The 20,086-nt window shown below is 40.7% G+C and overlaps 1 protein-coding gene across 4 annotated transcripts in view; it reads left to right on the forward strand.

The window, feature by feature from the left end:
- The window catches only part of prex1 (phosphatidylinositol-3,4,5-trisphosphate-dependent Rac exchange factor 1), an 81,382-nt gene that overhangs the window by 15,717 nt on the left and 45,579 nt on the right, over positions 1–20,086 (forward strand). For all 4 annotated transcript variants that reach the window (XM_042408828.1, XM_042408826.1, XM_042408825.1 and 1 more), the window contains exons 2-9: positions 3,333–3,398; positions 3,649–3,771; positions 9,815–9,919; positions 12,901–13,002; positions 13,363–13,524; positions 17,283–17,416; positions 17,749–17,864; positions 19,675–19,824. In XM_042408828.1, coding sequence (XP_042264762.1) covers positions 9,878–9,919; positions 12,901–13,002; positions 13,363–13,524; positions 17,283–17,416; positions 17,749–17,864; positions 19,675–19,824 — 706 coding nt within the window. In that variant the 5' untranslated portion in view covers positions 3,333–3,398; positions 3,649–3,771; positions 9,815–9,877. The remainder of the gene's footprint in view (positions 1–3,332; positions 3,399–3,648; positions 3,772–9,814; positions 9,920–12,900; positions 13,003–13,362; positions 13,525–17,282; positions 17,417–17,748; positions 17,865–19,674; positions 19,825–20,086) is intronic.

Consider the following 20,086-nt stretch of genomic DNA (forward strand, 5'->3'; position numbering starts at 1 on the left):
CACAATGCTCAGAGGTATTGTCCTCTCCATGCAAATGATGCATGACTTGTAATATGCTGAGAGTTATCTGAGGGTGCAATCACATCTGCTTCTTTTCTGTTATCCAAAACCAGAGTGGGGAAATATCGACTCTGTTGTATTTTTACTTTTCGCTTGCACTGCCAAATTACAAAGACAATCAGAACTTGTTTACAAAAGTCACATGGATTTACACGTAGCTATTCTGCGAGTATTGGTAGCCTGTCATCCTGCCAAGTTACAGATTTGGGCTATGGAGGAAGTCAAGATGAATCAGATTCCAGTCTCCATGTAACTATTGCTAAGTATGACAGACTTGTCAGTTCTCTTGGCAGGAAGTTAACTTGTCCGTGGTCATTCCTGTAAAGCTCTCAAGAAGCTGAATATGAAAATCAGTCCAGACTGCAGTTTACTTAATTATAATGCTCGTCTTTCCAAGCACAATGAACCGCTGTCCATCAGATGTCAACATCCTTCCAATTATACCCATAATACCCTCTTTTGGGCCTATTTCCTGTTGTCGATTCCGATCACGCTCTCAAAACATTACAGTCCAGACTATAAAAATCCTGAGATTGAATAAATTCAGACGTGCTTGGTGTGCATGCCCAGTTTGTGCTCTGTTCTGTCGTCTGTCTCAGTCATGATGGTGGACAGAGAAAGCTTCCAATTTTCTCTCCAAATAAACCTGTGTGCTTTGTGATGGAACAATGAAGACAGCCAATACAACCCTGTGTGAGAATGGCCATGTTGGGGCGAGACCTGGACTGAAAGGATCTCTTTGTTGCTCCTTCCCACCATCCTCCCTGCTGATCCCCCTGTCACCACATCTGCGTGGCACATTTTGTTTAAGAGTGAATGATCCTTCCTGGATGGTAGCTGTAGCTGTCAATAAAGAAGGACTCTGAAGTCTGGATACTTTTAGTTTTTAGCTCAACCTGTGCTCCAACATCGTGCCTTCCCCTTTTTTGTTTTCATTCTGTGCATCCTTTGCTCTCTCTCTCTCTCTCCTGCACCCACCCCAGCCTTGCCTTGCTTCCTTCATCCGAAAGCGACAGAGGAAAAGCCTTGTTTCCTGCCTCTTCTCATCTCCTCTGCCAGGGAGCAATCTCTCACATGAGTGACTCCTCCAGTGTGGACACGGTACAAGTTGCCATATGGGAGATTTAATTAGTATACGCCTCAAGCACAATCAGCTCCCTCCCAAAACCAGTCAAGAACACGAGAACTACTGCTTCCCTTTAATGCTAGTCTTAATTAGCGAGATTGCAGCTCACTATTAAGGACCTTTGCTTTCTATTTTGGTTCAACCTACGCAAAAGCTAGTAAAGAGTGAAAAAAAAAAAACTGGAGACAATCCTCCCAAAGTGTTTGGTCTCTTAGGAAATGATATGATTGCTGCATGACTGCCTGGTTGGCTGGTTTCTATCTTTAGAGCAAATGTGTGATTACAAGTGTCAAGTCTTTCATTACAGGCCAGTGACTTACTGTAAGTAATACATGTACTAGGCTGATGATAGGTGTGACTGTACAGAGTATGCAACAGTTTCCTATAAAGGGTTAGTTCACCCAAACTCAATCAACGATCAACTCAACCAACCAGAACAACTGACTCATAACTCAGCTTATTGGATGCCTAATGAAAAAACTTATGATAAATATGCCTTATGATAAATATGCCTAGTCATAGGCCTACATGTATTCTAAGCTTACCTTATGCACCGTCTGAACAACAACTGTCATGTGAGAATGAGGTGATATGCACTCATCAGAGTGCATATCATCATCTTCTAAATTAGATGTGTCAGGACATAGTTTTCAAGTCACAGTCCAGATTATCAATAGAACTGGATATTTTGTTCATTTAACGAACACTGGTATATTAAACATAGAAACGCAATGAAACAATTTAGCCAAACACAGACCTGTTGAAAGACACTATTTCAACAGGTCTGGCCACACACGCTGCTGAGGCTCCATGTTTCTTTCGGTAAGATTTGTGACCAATGAGAGAACAGTTTGCTTTCGCATGGCATTGGTTTGCAACTTTGGACTGCAAAAGCAAACAAGCTACATGTGTGAAAATGCCCTTAATTAACAATTTTGTAGATGCTTTTTCAAATTTGTTCTGGTAACCCTAACCCTGGTTTTGAAGTGGCAGGTGAGAAGTTGCTAAGAGGTTAGAACAACAATCATAACCTTCATTAATACTTAGATTTTCAGAATCATTGTACATGCAATCTTAAACTCAACACTTGTTTTCTTTGTAACACCCTTCATCCATGTGGCAAGCTATCAATTTTCAGACATGAGGCACCGAAATGCAAGACAGACACATCAGCAGGAGCCTGCCAGCATGAAGGAGGCTACAGGAGAAGTGTTTTATTTGGCAGTTCGGGGGATACATATCTCCTCTCCTTTATCCCATTCTTTTCAAGACACTATTGGCATACGGAGACGAGGCAGACAGTCAGACCAAGACAGGTTAAGTCTGTCAGACGCTGGGTGATAGACAGAGAAATAGGGAAGAGAGAATAAAGGAAACTGTTTGCAGATTCGCTTCCTCTCTCTTCACCATTCTTTTTTTTTTTCCTAAGTCAGAATTCTGATTGGCAAGCACACACACACAAAACTGCACACACAGCCAAAGCTCAACTTGACATGAGCCTATTATGGTGAAGTGTGTGTAGACGCTGTAACGATAAAGCAGTTAGTTTGGCTGATGTCTTACAGCTGAATGCTCAGGTGCATTAGCTTCCACTACAGAGGATCCATACAGTTAGCTTTAAGTGTCACAAGACAGTGGAAAAAAAAACATCCCTTGTCATATAGTGGAAAGTTTTGTGGTACCTAAGGGACAGTGAAACAACTGTGACACATTTATGTCTACAACCATGAAAGCCAATTTTCTGTGAAGTATGTGAGCGTGCTGTACATGTGACTTGCTCTTGCTCTAAGGCTTGAGTGCTCATGCAAAGTGATGTGATGTACTTTGTGTGTACCAAACCGACTGTATCTGTTTCCTCAAAGTGGTGAGCACATGCATACACATTTTAAAATAATCAGTAAAGGGAACTTGGCTTTCCACTTCCAGGCCATATTTGTTTACATATGAGATGGTTCACAATTGCCAAAACCTTGTCTTGTTGATAGCTAGACTGATAGCTAGATAGATAGACTGTGTCAGGATGTTCAAACTCTCTATGCCTTTATGTCTATAGATGTTAACGCTTCATCCCCCACTGCCTTGTCAACAAAGAAGCACATGAAATGCATATGTTTTACAATTTCTTTTTTTCTTTTTTTCTCCTCAGGCATTCTTGCACAGAATCAGACAAACTGCAGGTGACCAACAGTGTCTCTCACCCGAACATGTCAAGGTATGACTGACTTTTGAGTTCTTCTAGCTGCCAAAAGTCCACAGGTCAAGATATCAAGATAAAATAATTGATTTTCTAAACTGAGATGCTCAGATAAAATATTTATTCTCAGTTTTTGCCTTCCTTCCCCACATCTTTATCCATTTGTTGGTCACTTCCTCCCCCTTTTCCTTCTCTTCCTTTCACCCATCCCTCTTTATCTCTTCCTTCCTCTGTGTCCCCTCCCTTTACATCATCCCTCTGTTTATAGATTCTGTTTTCCAATATTGAGGACATCCTGGAGTTGCACAAAGAGGTGTTGTCTGCCGTGGAGGCCAGTCTGCAGCCTGAACCCCATCCTCAGCATGCACTGGGACACGTGTTCCTCCAGTTTGTAAGTGCATGACACGCACAGAAACACCACGTACGGGAGCACATGCATGAATTCCTCCTCCACGCAAAAACACAAACTCTTTTCATGGGCTACCCCTAACCACAGATGCAGGGAAAGCGTGCAAAGCCTACTGTGAAAATACCCCTTAATTCTCTCTTTCTCACATGCACACCCCTCCCATCTGCTGGACTGCCCCCCACCCCCCCAACCCCCTTCCCCCTCACACTCACACACACACACACACTCGCACACTCCCACAAACTACCTCCACCCCTCTGCCTTTCCTCCTTTTCCAAACAGGCCTGCATCCTGTCAGGCAAAAGAGTCTCTCTTCTCCCTCCATCTCTCTTCTTCAGTCTGTGCAAGTCGCCGTCTCTGCCATCTCTTTGGCGCTCCATCCTCCCATCCAAAGATTCCTCTCCACACCCCACCCCCTCCGCTCCCCTCTGTTTGAACTCGTTTGGCCCCAGGGAACAAACAAAGAAGGGTCTGTGTCCGGGGAGGAAGAGATGGCGTGTCACTCTGCGAGGGGACAATGCTTCTGCTGGTAGCACTCAATCTCAAACCCTTTCTCTCTCTTTCTCTGTTTGTATCTCTTTGATAAACTATCTTTCAATTTACTTTCACTAAGGCACAAAACACCTCAGCTAGGTATTCTACCATCGGTTTGCTCTAACAGCTTATAGGACAGTGTTGCAGGAGGACACCATAAGCAGATTTGAGTTTTAGTTTCTTAGAGGCAGAAAAATCTCATTGTCAGAGAAGCAATAACCCCACAAGTCTGTGCCCCTCGCTTTCTTCACCTGGCTTCAATCTAACATTTGGGGCAGAAATCTGTCGATCTTTGGCCCTACCGAGATTTAACTCAACCGCTAACATAATTTCAACCTCTAGAGCAGATTTTGCCTTTGAGAAATGTTTATATAGGTGTATGCCACTTTTTGAACTACACCAAACCTCTGCAGTGACATGACACAATCAATAATAATCTATCCACCACCAGTTTGTTGCATGAATGACCTTTAATCACACCTATGGAAAGCTGTTGAATCACTTCATCAAAACGTACCTTCACACATATGCGAGGCGTTATGGTCATTCAGTCTGTCGGGCAAAGTGTCAGGGCGGAGAATTGATTAAAGGAGGTCAACACGATTTTTTTCCACTGCTCTGCGGTCAGGCTGGGAGATATAGAGGTCAGACTGGATGGGTAATAAGGAGGCTGCAGGTACTTGGATTTCTAAGTGAACTGATGCATTTAAAAGGGAGAGTCTGGGCTCTATTATTTCAGTTTACCTCAAGTCTGACTCAGTCTCATGACAGGAAGGAAACCTTTGTGACTCAAGCTTGTATTGGATTTCAATTTCAGGTATGATGATGACTCATAATAATAAAAAAACAAAACTCAATAAATGTCTCTGTAGCAATTATATAATACATCGAAGCAATATTCGATTGATTTGACTACGATGTCATGTAAAAAGATAGAAATCAAAACAGCAGATACATGTAAATTTGTAAATACTATAATATAATGAATGTTTGCATATGTTTTAGATTGTAGTTGCATCGATCACACATACATCATCCTGCTGCTGTAAATACTCACTAATGCACCAAATGTGTATTAATCCACAGCTGATAATTGTTCCAAATGAATGCACTATTTACTCATTTGAGTAATGTTTACTCAAAACAACAGTACCCAGCTGTTATAGAAAACTACTGAGTGTAGTTTTATTACGGGATATTCAGAGAAGGCAAATCAGAAAGTATTGAGAGACGGATGAACACATTGTTGATTTTGGTCTTTGTTGACTTGTTGACAAAAAGAAAAATATAGAATAATGCTAGCCTTATCCTTTAAACAATTTTATTTTCTGTCAATCAAATCATCTTTTCAGCACTAATATGCTTAATTACGTATATACATTATATAAATGCAGACACATTTATTTTTTACTTTCTTGCGTTTACTTATGGTTGTGTTTTCTTTCCATCGTTCTGTTTGATAATGTGTGCCACTGTGTTTGTGCTTCTTTCTGTTGAGGTATTGCGCTTCCCACACACACACACCACCTTTGTTGCTACATATCCATTACACTTCCCTTTCCAGCGTATGACCTTTGTCTCCTTCAACACTGACACCTCTCAGCCAATTGGTTGGCCCTGTCTGGCGCCCTCCAGCCATAGCCCTTGACCTCGACCAGAGGTCAACACCATGACTGGGATTTGATTAACCTCCCGCATTGTTCTTTAAGACTGTCTGCCACTCACAGTTAGGGAAGAAAAATGGGAAGATTCATTGCTATTCAAAGTCAGATGTTGCCAAGATGGCTTAGGAGGCTGCAAATGTAAAATGTCACCAATCTTTGATTTTAAATTTGAAAAAAACAAGTCTTCTTAAGCAGGGCTGCATCTTCTAAAATGTTTTTCAGTGTGCAGATGTCACAACATTGTTTCTTCAGCAGTAATAATGAATATAGAACATTTTGCAGCTTTAACCAACATTTATTTGGGGCAAAAGTTCAGAAAGTGGACTATCTGTAAGATTATTCAAACTCTGCAAAGGTGAAAAAGTAATCACATGTTAGAGGGGAAATCAGAGACGTCAATGTTTGCTCTATTTCTGGGAGTGTATATGAGTAGTGTGCAAGAGGCAACAGTCATGTCATTATGCACTTTCTGAACTACACCCATTCTGCTTTGACTCGATTCCTCGATGTGTGATACTACCCTCTCATCTAGCCTCCGGAATAACATTCCAATGACGAAGAATTCAAATAAAGGCTTATGTTTATCAAAGCGACAACCAGAGTCTTTGAGCTATTCTGGGTACAAGTGATGTCTTTCAGAGTAGTCCTGATGAATGAAATTGACTGTGGAAATTAAAGGTTCACATTTTGACCCTGGTAACACATTCAAGCTAATTTAAGTGTCCTTGAATTGACTGTGTAGTTGTTGTCACCTGAGGAAAGGAAAGACCTCAGAGTGGGCTTTGATTGTACATAGCTGCAAAGAGGCATGCTGTTTTTGTGCACAGAAGGGTTCAATTGCAGATGGTGATTGAGAGATGAAATGGTTATTTCAGGTTCAGCTGCTGCAGTTGCCAACATATCCAGGAGCATGTAAGCGTAAATGGATACACAGCGGCTACATTTACATGTCCCTAAACACTCCCGTAATAGTCAGCCTGCTGAAGTATTCTGTCTGTGAGTTGGTACATACTCTTTTTACAATAGTCTGAAACAGTTTAGTTCAGAGTATCCCAAATAACTTGTTAAGGTTTCTTGTACCTGAACTGTCTGGCATACTGATGCATGGAAACATGTCATCCTGTTTCCTGCACAGACTGAGTATGTTCACTGTAGCTAGCTGTCTTTACTGGCTAAATGATTGGGGAGAACATATAGGCAGAAGACATTGAGTAAGTGAAGTTGCTTTTTCTGTTCAGAATACGACTTAAAAGGACTGTGCTGGTGTTTTGCCATGTTTTAATTAAATATTACATTTCTGTCAACTGCTTTATAAAGCATATTAAATATGTTTTCAAATCATGTTTCCTACAAAACAGCATTGTGAGAAGCTTTTAAAATTCACATATACACATTACACGGTTTGCACCCATGCACTTATTTGATATTTGTTCAGTCAACACAGTTTGATGTTGCATTGTGCTGTGGGCAACCACTTTTATTGTCACGCTACTCTCTCGTTTGGGGACTTGGTTACTGCTGTACTAACAGAGTGGTCTTGTTGTGATGAATGAGGAAGCCTGCGTTTTATGACAAAATACCACTGTGAGTGGTAAAGTCCCCTTACTTTGTAAATACTACCTTACGAAAGAAATAGACAAGAGTGGCACAATGGCAGTCTGTAAAATAGGAATAATGAATCATGTTGAATATACATGATTTTGACACCAGCACAGTCATTTATCCATATTCTGAGCAAGGATTCAGAATCTGTTGTCATTATCAGACCATACCAAATACAAATAATTAAACATTAAATGTGCTTGTACATATGAGCAAATTGACTGAAGTGGTACATGTACATTCTGCACTTATTTCCTCTAGCTGTGCAGTGTCTTAACTCAGTTAGACAATATGTGGGGTTTCACGCCATATGCTGGCCCAGCTGTTGCTCCCAGTAGTCATTTTAGACTGGAATCCCCTGCCAAACGTGGCTTTGGGTGTGTTAGTATTCCTCCCTGCCTGTGTGGTAAAAGCTGCCCACCGTTTACACTGTACTGCTCATTTGTGTTACACATCTACAAAGATTTTCAGCTTCTTCTGGTTAAGGGAACGGGATGGAGCAGAGACTCGGGATTCTATAAAAAGAGCTGTTAGCTTTGTTTGGCCTCTTCTGTCACAACTTTTGGGTTACCATGTAAAACAAGACACATGAACAGATGCAGTCATGAGTTATGTTTGTATGTGTGTGTGAGGGAGGGGGGGGGGGGGGGGGGGGGGGGGGTGTAAAACCACAACTCTTCTGCACATCCGTCCCTATGCAGGATGCTGGCTTGGTTACCATTCGTATTTGTAAAGGTGTTGCTGTAAATGATCAAAAAATGGAAACTTATTCAAAGATGCTTCCTTTGAAACATTTGCTTTAAATGCAAAGCCTTCAGGCAGTTAAGGTGTTCACGCACCTGCAGTTTGGATTTCACTTACTAGGCTGTTTCAGATGACAGTTTCGGTTTTTAGACCTCAAGCTCACGTCCCACTGTGCACATGGTTTCACATCCCAATTACTGAAGCATAGTTAAGAACACACAATAGGCTTAAATAAGCTACAGGGTGTATATTCAACTGCAGCTGTGATACTGTGTATACATTGTTGTCTACAGTATGCTGCATGAATAATGTATTTCAAGCTATATTCACAGGCCCAGGTGTTGTATTACGTATTGTTAAGAAAAATAAATGGCAGCTCCACAAAAGCTGCTGTATTACTGGTTTGGCTGTTTTGTCTTGTTGCAAAATGTGATGCTATCACCTAGGAGAAAGGGGAAGCATTGTAGGGCATGCTTTTTTTTTTTCGACTATGATGTAGAATACTCTGAAAAAGAGAAGTGTGACAAATGGTGTCAATGAATACTAGTACATAACGACAGGGGTTAAATTGTTATGTGCGGGGGCTCTGTGGTTACATGGGTGCACGTGTGTGCACATAGACTACAAAATCTGATTGATATGATCTGACAAACTGTGAATAAAATATAGTAAGGTGAGACAACACTGTGCTCTGAACACTAAAACGCTAATCACAGTCATTATTTTTGTTGTTATATCACCGTTTTTATTTTGAATACAAAATCTAATTTCTAACATGTAACTGTTAGCTAGCCTAAACTGAAACTTGGCTGTGTTGCGTTCAGAGAAAATAGACAGTAATCGTACCTGGCAGCTTATGAACTGAACACAGCAGGCAGGTCTGTGTTTTATTTCTGTCCCTCTTTGTAAAACTGAACATTTATTAACAGATATTCTCAGTAAATGGGACAGTCTGCTGCATATGAACTGAGCCATGTTTAGCTGTTTTTTCTCAGCTCACTGGCTTAATATGCTTCAACATTGCGCAAATGATGCATGTTTATTTTGTTGTTTTATTTTGTATGTAAATGTGTAAATATATGTGTGTGTTTAAATATATATTTAGTAGTACTGTAGTAGTAGTTGTTGTAGCAGCACCAGCAGCATTTGCTATGCCATGCTACCATGAGATTGAGAGTGTAAGTGCATTTACACTCTCAATCTCATGGTAGCATGGCATAGCAAATACTGCTGTTGCTCCCGCTACTACTACTAATAATAAGCAACAACAGCAGTGCAGTTATCCACAACTTTACTTGCTACAGCTGAATCCCATTAGACTGCAATAACTGGACCCCTGTCTCCATTTTCTGCTCTGCACTGTCAATCTTCCTCCTGTCTGTCATCTCAGTGGATTCTTCAAGGCTGCCAACAAGCTAATAAAATATAGTATCAAGTCCCTGGTCTGCAGTCCTGACCTGTGTTTTTCTTCTATTTTGCAGAGGGAGAGTTTCTCAGTATATGGGGAGTACTGCAGTAACCACGAGAAGGCTTTGAGACTTCTCATGGAGCTAAACAAGATCACCGACATCAGGACCTTCCTACTGGTAAGACACCACAGCTCCTCTGCAATGCTCATCTTCCCTTTTCTTAGCACTGCTTCTCCTCTCCTCAAGTCATCAAATCCGTCTTTCTTCTGCATTTATATGAGGTTCCTTTCTCTTCCCACTTTGACTTCTCTCCTCTCAATTATGTAAATAAAAATGTCCATGTTTTCATTATTTCATATCACATGTATCATTTCCTCTAGCTGTGGTTGGACTAGTGTTTGTCCACATACCCTTTGACCTTATTTTCTTCCCAGCTGCTGTACTGCTGTCTTCCTTTGCCCTACATTTCTTTCCTCCTGTGAGCCTCCTCTCGCTTATTTCTTCTTCTGTCAACTATCCATGCCATCACCTTCTTCCTCTTTTCCTTCCATCATGTCACCTCCATTTCCAAGTTAACACTTGACTAAAAGGCCAGAAACCATAACAAGGTCAGAGGGTCCTTCCTGCCTGGACAGGATGCAACCTCCATCAAGGTCACTTTTGTGTCGCTTTTGTTATGTTTCCGCTGCCAGCTGTTTCCGTGTTTTGACACCCAAACCTCTGGGCTCTGGACAATGAACTTACAATGGCAACAGGGCCTGTGACTGGGGGCTTAACCAATGAAATCATCTGCAGGATCTGTGCCAGCCAGCTGTGGAGTGTTGGCACCCTTTTTTTGGGATTGGCCGAGAGATCTGAAGCCTGGCGTTTTTTTTGCTGCCTGATAGTTTGCCTCCATGGCATTATTCTGATCCGCAGGACTGGAAACAGTGGGATCTGAGTGTAGCTGTGTGCTTTGGCTTTTCGCTGCTCCTGGCCTGGCCATGCAATGGTTAATTGGTTAAATCTTCTGTGACATTGATGCTTCCAAAATAAGATCACCACACAACATCTGGTTATGTATCAAAGCAGTTTTCACACTTGCTCAGAATAACCTCAGTTATTGGATGAGCTCTTGTGTTTTGAATAGCAACCATCAAAACGGAAACCTAATTGATTCACTTAAAAATTTCACTTGATCAAGAAAATCTGTGATTCTCCTTCAAATAGCAGAGGACACAGAATGAAACAAAATCTTTTAATTATATAAAGCGATGACCATTATGAATCAATGTCATAGTTTAATTCCAGTGGAATTTCACAATTCCCATGCTAATTGAATCACACAATGATGGGAACCTCTGAAATCGTATGTAGAAATGAAGTGTTAATTTCTTCGGAAGAGAAAAGAGAAGTGAAGAGAAAGAGAAAAGGAGGTCAGAATGAATAACAGAGAACTCTGGCTTCAGGCCAGCAGATTACAAATGAGCAGAAGATGAGAAAGAAAAGAAGTCAGGAAACGTTTAGATAGAAATAAGGTTGTGAGCGAGAAACAGAGAGAGATGTGAGATTAATACATCAGGAATCTGTGGAATCCCAAAGTTCTGCAGTCATGATCAGCTGCATTTTTGCTTCTCATTTTTCCATCAAAAACTGCTGCACAACCCCCACCTTCCTCTCCTGCTCTGTGTAGAGTTGAAAGGAATTGCCATATGATTATAATGCTCTAAACTGATCTCCTGCCTTCTTTCCCACTGGAGAACACTCAAGTGGTTTATCTGCATGGCTGCTTTTGATCTTTCATCCCATCCCATGAGCTCATAGCCTACTGACAGGCTGCGTTCCTACAAAATACAAGGCGTAAAGAAACCATGACTGTAACTGTAACCCCCCACTTCTGAAGAAAACCCCTCTTTTTAACTGGTTCTGGAGGGCACTTTATTAAAGCCCAAATCGTCTAGGGAATGAGGAGACATTTAAGAGGTTTCACAGTAATCCTTTTGTCAAAAAGCATGGATATTTTGAGGGTTTTCCAGTGACACAGTCGATGAAATATAGCCTTTTTTGTTTTAGTCTCTTGGCTGTTGCTTTCCTGTAAGAGAATCAGAAAGAGAATGATTTTATGGTGAAGAGAAATGCTACCATCACACACATGCAGTCATATAAATTAAAATACTAAAATTAAAAACATGACACATGAGAAAAAACAGTATGGTACATGTAAAATCTGTATCAACCTAAATGTCAGTGTGGCTGAACCAGACCTGCAAGTGCTATTTGCCAGTAATGAAGAATAGAAGAAATAGACTTGCACAGATAAAACTTAGACAGGATGTGGTCTTTTACAGCAACTACAGCTGTTGTGGTTCAGATTCACCTAAACTGAGGTTGTGAGCAAGGTCACAAAAGTCAAGTTGCAATTTAATTAAATGAACAGATAAATGAATAAACTATAAAATGAATGTAATTTAAAATTGCTTAAAATAAAATTAGAAACAGACCAACAAATAAATAATAATGCATTTCTGAAACAAAAGGCAATTCATGATGCTATATTGATGTGACTATTTAAGAGTAAATACACAAATGCCAGCAAAAAACTTACCCTTTGTACATTTTAACATCAAGGACATGCCTCAGTCTGCATAAAAATATAATAACTTGTTTATAAAAGTGGGAGACATATGGAAAATATATCAAACCTAAGGCTTTGCTCCCAGAAGAAAGAAGAACAAACAGGTTATTCTATTGCACCTGGACCTGCTGCTGCCAGTGTGACAGACTGTGACTGAATTAAAATGACAACAATAGTCAAATAAAGTCTATTTATTGCTGAAAGAACACAAGACGTCTGAGACGGCAATGAAAACAACTGCAAATGCTCTAAAATAGTTTTTCAGACAGGCACCGTCTTAGTTAAACTTTTAAAAGTTTTATAGGTATGGACAATTTAATTGACTCCTTTACTCTGTAACTGAACCAAGATGCACTTTGAAAGAACAAGACCTAAGTAAATATGTGTTTACTGATATAATATTTAGAAGTTTTCTGGGTATTCAGGCCCTTGCTTTCTAGCATTTCAGGCAGAATATTTACCGTTCTCTGTCTGTTCTTTTAATATTTAATGTTTTTTCGTGTGCAGTGGTGTGTAATTTTGTATGTCTGGGTTTCTTCTTCAGCACTGTATGCTACTGGGTGGGAAGAAAAGCACAGATATTCCCTTGGAGGGCTACCTTCTCACTCCCATTCAGAGGATCTGCAAGTATCCTCTGCTACTGAAGGTACTGTACAACTGCTGCACTAATGTCATGGTGCAATATTAGAAACCTCTTCACACACATACTGTGCAGACAGTAATATTGCTTTGTTCATCAGTACCAGTGACTCATTTATTATTTGGCCAGACATTTTGGAGTAAAATCTTTATACCCACTGGCATTTCAAAGCACCCAATCTCCCACCTACTAGTATTTTCGGGGGTTCAGGGGTTTTGGAGTCGTATTGAAGGAGATGTTGTTAAAAAAGCCTCTTTAGACCTCTTTATGCTACTCTAAGATTCAATTAAAAATTTTAATGTGCCTTTCTCTGGGATTTCTGCAGTTTATGTTTTAAAACTCATCCCACCTCTTTCCCCAACATAGGAACTGCTGAAGCGGACCCCTAAAAAGCATGCTGACTATCCAGCAGTGGAAGAGGCTCTGCAGGCTATGAAGGCTGTCTGCTCCAACATCAATGAGACCAAGAGGCAGATGGAGAAACTGGAGGCTTTGGAACAGCTGCAGTCCCACATTGAGGGATGGGAGGTGAGAGCAAGACGGGCAGAGTGAAGGGGAATGAGAAAGGGTCAGAGAGAAGAGGGGGGATAGTCAGGAGGAGATGTGTCATAGAGGTGTCAAGATAAAGGATGATTAAAGAGGAAAATAGCTATTGCTTGCTTGAGAGCGTAAAACTTGAGAGCTGAAAGGTAATGATGTAATGCTTAGAGTTACTGCTGTGACATTTAGAGGGTAAAAATTTGAAAAGAAAGTCCTCCACCATAATCAGTGACAAAACAGACAACCACACTAAGACCTCAACCAACACTTTCTCCATCTATCTTAAGAGTTAAGTGTTATTGCAGCCAAATCACTGCTGCAGGGGCCACGGACAGGGCTTGGGAGCCGAGCGAAGGGTCCACTGCATTTTTCACGCCTCCCTCACCCACCACAACAGAGGCCTTGTCTTAGCCGGCACCAATGGGACAATCCACCCACACAGGGTGCCAAGGGGGATGCCAGCGGGCATATTGCCCAATCAGAAGAGACCTAGGAAGCAGAGCCCTAGTCTCACATGCACTGGGAGAGTTATATGAGGGGACCTTTGGAGGGGGGAAAGGAAGAAAATTGAAGGATGGAACCAGAGAGTGGGCCTCACTGGGACATCCCACTATCTGCTTGCCAGAACAGACCCCTTTTCTCCGTTTCCCATACAAAAATGTCACCATTTGACCCTGACAATAGTTCACCAAAACAACAAAAAACAAGAAATGGTCAGCTGGGGTATATCAACAGTAAAAAACTCTAAAGAGTATTTTTTCCTCACTCTTGTGACAAGCAATAAATAATTAGTTATTAATTCTGTTCCATGGTCTGTGCTTTAGCCACCATGATGTCCCCTATTATGTCTCAAGACCACAGCAAGTAGTGCTGAAACAATTGAGAACAACAAATGGCTCAGTCAATTGAGAGAAATCATTCAACAATTAATATAATCAATTAATCATTGTAGTCATTTACCAAGCAAAACTACTAAACATTCACTTCTCACATTCACAGCTTCTCAAATGTCATGATTTGCTGCTTTTCTCAGTTGCATACAATTCTTTGGGGTTTTGGATTGTTATATGGACAAAACAAGAAATCTGAAGACATGTTAATTGCTAGTTCATTATTGAGAGAGCTTGAATGATTTATTACAACTTAAATTATATCAGCCATTAAACAGATCATAGCCATTAGGTGAAATGCACAATCCAACTTTTTAGTCCAACAACTGATGCATATCCGATTCGTTTGGGAGAAAACCTCAACCTTTCTGTCTAAGAAAGGCAATTTCTCTGTTGTCTTCCTCTTAACAACTCAGTAGAAGCTCAGAAAGGCACTTCACCCCGACCCTGCCCCCCCATAGAGCCTGCAACCTAACAGCATTAGTCTCGCTCTTCTTTCCTCTCTCCAGCCACTCTCCAGGCTAATCACCTCCAGCCCTAATGGAAGAGGCCGGAATAGTGCCGAATCAGACCCAGACGCATTACTGCTGCTTGGATACACTGTGCACGCACACAAACGCACACACACATACTTACACCGCCATCATGTATTCATACACTTGCACGATTACACATACATTAAAAATGCAGGAAAGCGTAAACATGCCTGCAGATGAACGTTACAAACACTCAGACATGCTTGCATGTGTGCACATAGGTGCAAACATACCCTCTGAATTCTCATACACACACTCATGTCCACCCCCCATCTCAACTTAGTGCAGTAACATGAGGTTGAATCGATGGTCTGAAACACAATCCCCTACCCAAAGCCAGTCGGCAGGCACCTTAAGAAAAGCTCTGAGAATCATTTTTCTCTTTATGAACTCTTGAGCGATGAACATCCATCATAAAAATATACTCATGGGAATCAATTATGGACGCTTGAGAGTGGGTGTGGCCGGGGGGGGTTTCCACAGGTCTCTGGTGGACCCATGTAAGAAACATCAAAGACAACAGTGAAGTCCAAATCTGATGTATATGGGAATGTGGGGACGTGGCGGGGGGGTTGGTGGTGAATACTCTAAAAGCCAATGGGGGAGGTTGTCTCACGTCCACACATGGGTGTATTTAGTTCCAGATGATTTGGAGTGGAATGATCCGTTTAACAATGAGTAATGAGATGTCTTTTAACTTTATTATTTAATTTTATGTTTTGGTAGCTCAGTTTAGACGGCTTTTGTGCACAGCCTGTATTCTCACTTCTGCTCACGGGCTCTGGAGAGTTCACAAATCCACATTAAATCAAAACCTTAAATATTTTCTTAATTGTTTGAATTCTGATGCAAGAATAAAGTCTCATCTCATCATTCACAACTTGGGCAGGGACATGTGAGCTCATGGTTGCTCATGCATGTACGTGTGAAAGCAGTTTCTGTTCCCTTGGTGGAAATGTGAAAACACCGAAAAAGATTTTCTAAAAATAATGAAGCCTAAATAATTTAGTAATTGGTCCTGAACTTCTGCCGCTCTGTAAAAAGGTTAATTAGACACCATGTGATCAATTAACAAGACTCCTTTTTTACTGTTCCAGAATGACGTAAACGACCTCATTAACATGATGCTAAAAGGTTCATGGATCACCTTTCCAAATATCTACTTTCTACATTTCAGTTATAGGTTAAGGATGATGAAGAAACTACCAAGCCTCCTTTTGAACTGTGATGATTAATATAATTCAATACTGAAATGCAGCATGAATGATTTGTTTCAGCTCTTACTTTCTCCTCTTACTTTGTTGCACTGCTTCACAAAGAGAAATGGTTCTAGATGTCTCAACAGTTTGTGGTGTATTTGATAGCTGGCAAGAGGGTAAGAACCGATCACATCCTGTGAAGGTGGTAGGCTACAGAGCAACATTTTATGATACAGTTTCCTGAACAAGTACAGAGCAGTTGACAAGGCTTTTATATCGCAGTTTTTAAATTTCCCCTTGGCATGACAGACGGGTCCAAAGCATTTGATTAGATTTGACTGCAGCGGGCAGCGCACTTCCACTTACAGTCTGTACTATGTCATGAGTTATGTATTTCCTTCCTCTACGCATATACAGCTGTACTTTTATGTGTATGGAAGCAGGGATGTATTTGTAACAAGTATTTACATCCTGAGAGGAGAATAAAAGCCTTTGTTTTGTTCCTACTGGGGGGTTCCACAGGAAACTATGTGTAGGCCAAGGTAAGAGTTTTGCATGGCTGCCCTGCCACTGTAGCACTGAATGATTCCCATTAACTAAAGTTCCAATTTGAGACAACCATGCAGTTCTAATGGGAAGCTCTCCAGCTATGTGATGACAACACTCAGGAAGCGTAGGAAGGCTAAGTATTGTTGCTACTTGTTACAAGTTCAGTGATTGACTATCGAGTGGCTAACTGTCCTGGCAGAGACTAGTGTGCAGTTGATATTTTGGCGGTTTCGCATTGGGCGTAAATTAAAGTTGGGTGGGGAACGGCTGTGTTTACTCTTTCCTATCATTGATGATGGAATGAAAACAAATTGTTCACAATGTCAAAGTTGAATTTCATATTGTTTCACTGAGGTTGTGAACTCTTCAAGTTTTGATACAGACGACAATGTTTTCTCCCCAATGTAGACGGAGAGATTTCATGCTCTGCTCAAATAAAATAAACTGTGGCTGCAGTACATGATGAGCTTTATCTCCCTTTCAGTCTTTTTCCTTCAGGGAACCATCCTGACAGATATCTGCACACATGACCAGTAGCTAATCTCTCTTTCAATTCTTTTTTTTGTCTTCAGGGAACCAACCTTACAGATATCTGCACAGAGTTGCTGCTGCATGGAAATCTCCTTAAAATCTCAGCAGGCAATATTCAGGAACGTGTCTTCTTCCTGTTTGACAACCTTTTGGTTTACTGTAAGAGGAAGTCCAGGTGAGAAATGCAACATCAGGAAACCTATACAGTTACTACCACAGCAACGTGTCAGGAGTGGGTACAAGAAAGCATTCAAAAACATTTTTATTGGCTGAGAACTGGAAGGAAGCCAGAAATGGAAAACTGGAGCAAATATCCACATTCCTGTTTGTGTAGACAAGTCATTAGTATGCAAGCAAAGCCAAAACACCTACATGTGTCTGCTGCTCCCATACCTGTGTCTGTATGAATGCGCATGTGTTACAGACACAAGTTCTTTTTTTTACCATTGCACTGGCATCAACGGATTTCCCTGCCGACTGTAACCACAGTGTTGTCTCATTTCCTAGGGTTTCTGGGAAGAAGTCCACTAAGAGGACCAAGTCCATCAACGGGCCTCAATATGTGTTCAGAGGCCGAATCAACACAGAGGTGATGGAGGTGGAAAATGTGGAAGATGGAACAGGTTTGTATTTGCCTAGCAGCGTCCCGTTTGGAGGCTGTTTATATGTCCATTCATACATTTGTTTAACCCTTTCTCTTGAGTCTGTGGTTGTATCTGATTTATCCCTGAGCTCTTGATTTATGATTTGATATAGCAGATAATATAGACAGTTAGATTGTACAATAACAATAATTACTAATTTCAATTTACCTACAATGCTCATTTCTCATTTTACATCTTTGCTCATGAAACTTTTGCCATTTAGATTGGTAGCTGGATATGAATTAGGTACTTGTTGACAGTTTGGGTGGAGTACTTGCACCTAGTTTCAAACAGGATGTAGCTTGCAACCTCACCACCTTTTGATGTCAGCTATTCAGTAATAGGTTTGTTGATACAAATCTGAAGTGCAAAAGCAACCCAGCGTTAAGTGGTAAACTTGCTGTGCTCTCACGTTGGCTGAGATATTATGATAAGCGACTCATCTGTGGTGTTGGCCGTGATACAGTCGTCACCCAGCTCATTTTGCTTTTGTGGTATTTTTTTTGGGGCTTGGTATGCGTTGTCCGCTGGTGTAGAAACTTCGTCTTCCTCTGCCTCACGTTTCCTCTTTTCTTCTCGTCTGTGCTCGCAGAATTTTGCAAGCTCACATGACCTTTTTTTTTTTTGTTCTGCATGTCTGCTGGTGGCTGTCATATTCAAGCTGTTGAAGGGGAAACCACAAAGAAAAACATGCTTTATACGCAGAAGCAGGGGTTCCACTTGTTCACAAATGTGTGTACAAATGTGTACATTTGTGAACAACCAGAACACAGATTATCTGATTAGTGAGTATAAAAAATATGAAATGTGGGAGTATTTGTGGTTATCTGCTGAAAGCTTTAATCTGAACATATAGTTTCTTTTGCATATAATAACAGATAACCCAGAGTTCAGGAACTCTACACTATATGCCGTAACCTTGAGTCATACAATACAAGAAGCTAAGTTAAATAGCAACCAGCTCACCTTTGGAAAAAAAGTAAAAATGTCCTTACCTTCACTGACCCACACACCTCTCAGTCTTGATAAATGCCATCTCACCAGATCTCGGCATGTACTTGCATAAGATTTTACTAGAATCTATCTTCTGCAGAGGCTAAAAAAAAGACTCCAGACAATAGTACGTGTGTCCCAACCCAGTTCCCTTCTCTCAAAACAGCAGGAGCTTCTCCCGGTGGGGCCTGAAGTATCAGATCTATTTATATGACCTTTGAGCGTGAGACTAATGCACCCCATTACCAGTGGTCATCCATTATTCAGTAGCTGCTCACCTGCAGCTAAGTGGATGATAAAATTAGAAAGGGGTGAGAGGTACGAGGAGAGATTTTGTTGAGTCAGTGGAAAGATGGTGTTTTACTTCTCTCATGGTGTATCATATTTATCTTTTTTAATTGGCTTGTAAATCTTTGCTCGAGTAGTAAATCCTTTTTTCCAGATAACTTTAATGTTAACTTATCTTTACTAGAGTGATTTGATTACACTCATTATTGCTTCCTTTACTGCTGAGGTCAGTGTCTATGTAGTGTGTGTGTATTATTATTTTCTTTAAACAAAAAAGCTTGAAGAGAACATGAGAAGAAGAGGAGGAGACAGAAAAACAAAGGAGACATGATACAGATAATTTGCTGCAGTAGTATATTTTATTTATAGTATATATTTATTTAGTATATATATTTAGGCCTGATATATTAAAAACCTTCCCCTGCTCTATATCTACATCTTTGAATGTTTTTCATGATGACCCCTCTCCCCCTTTTAAAATGAGTGCATTTATTTTTTTGCCTTGCAGCGGACTATCACAGCAACAATTACACAGTGACAAACGGCTGGAAGATCCACAACACGGCTAAAAACAAGTGGTTTGTCTGCATGGCCAAAAATGCAGAGGACAAGCAGAAGTGGCTGGATGCCATCTTGAGGGAACGGGAGCAGAGAGAGAGTGAGTAACATTGTTTTTAAAAGCCCATTTTTATAGCACTTCTGTTTTATGGCACTGACATCGAAAAGCCATAAACACCAGATTACACTAGATTTCCTCTCATGGAAAAATCAGTTGTTTTTTGTAATCTTGCTTAGAAAGACATGCTGCCACCAAACATGTTTTACAAGGAGCCCGACACATGTGAGCAGTTATTTCTTTCGTACTTAGTGTTTCACAAGATCATTGTGTGAATATAAAAGTGCCTCATTCGTCTCTCCGT

The sequence above is a fragment of the Thunnus maccoyii genome, chromosome 4 (assembly GCF_910596095.1).
Source record: "Thunnus maccoyii chromosome 4, fThuMac1.1, whole genome shotgun sequence".
In the NCBI taxonomy this organism is placed as follows: Eukaryota; Metazoa; Chordata; class Actinopteri; order Scombriformes; family Scombridae; genus Thunnus; species Thunnus maccoyii.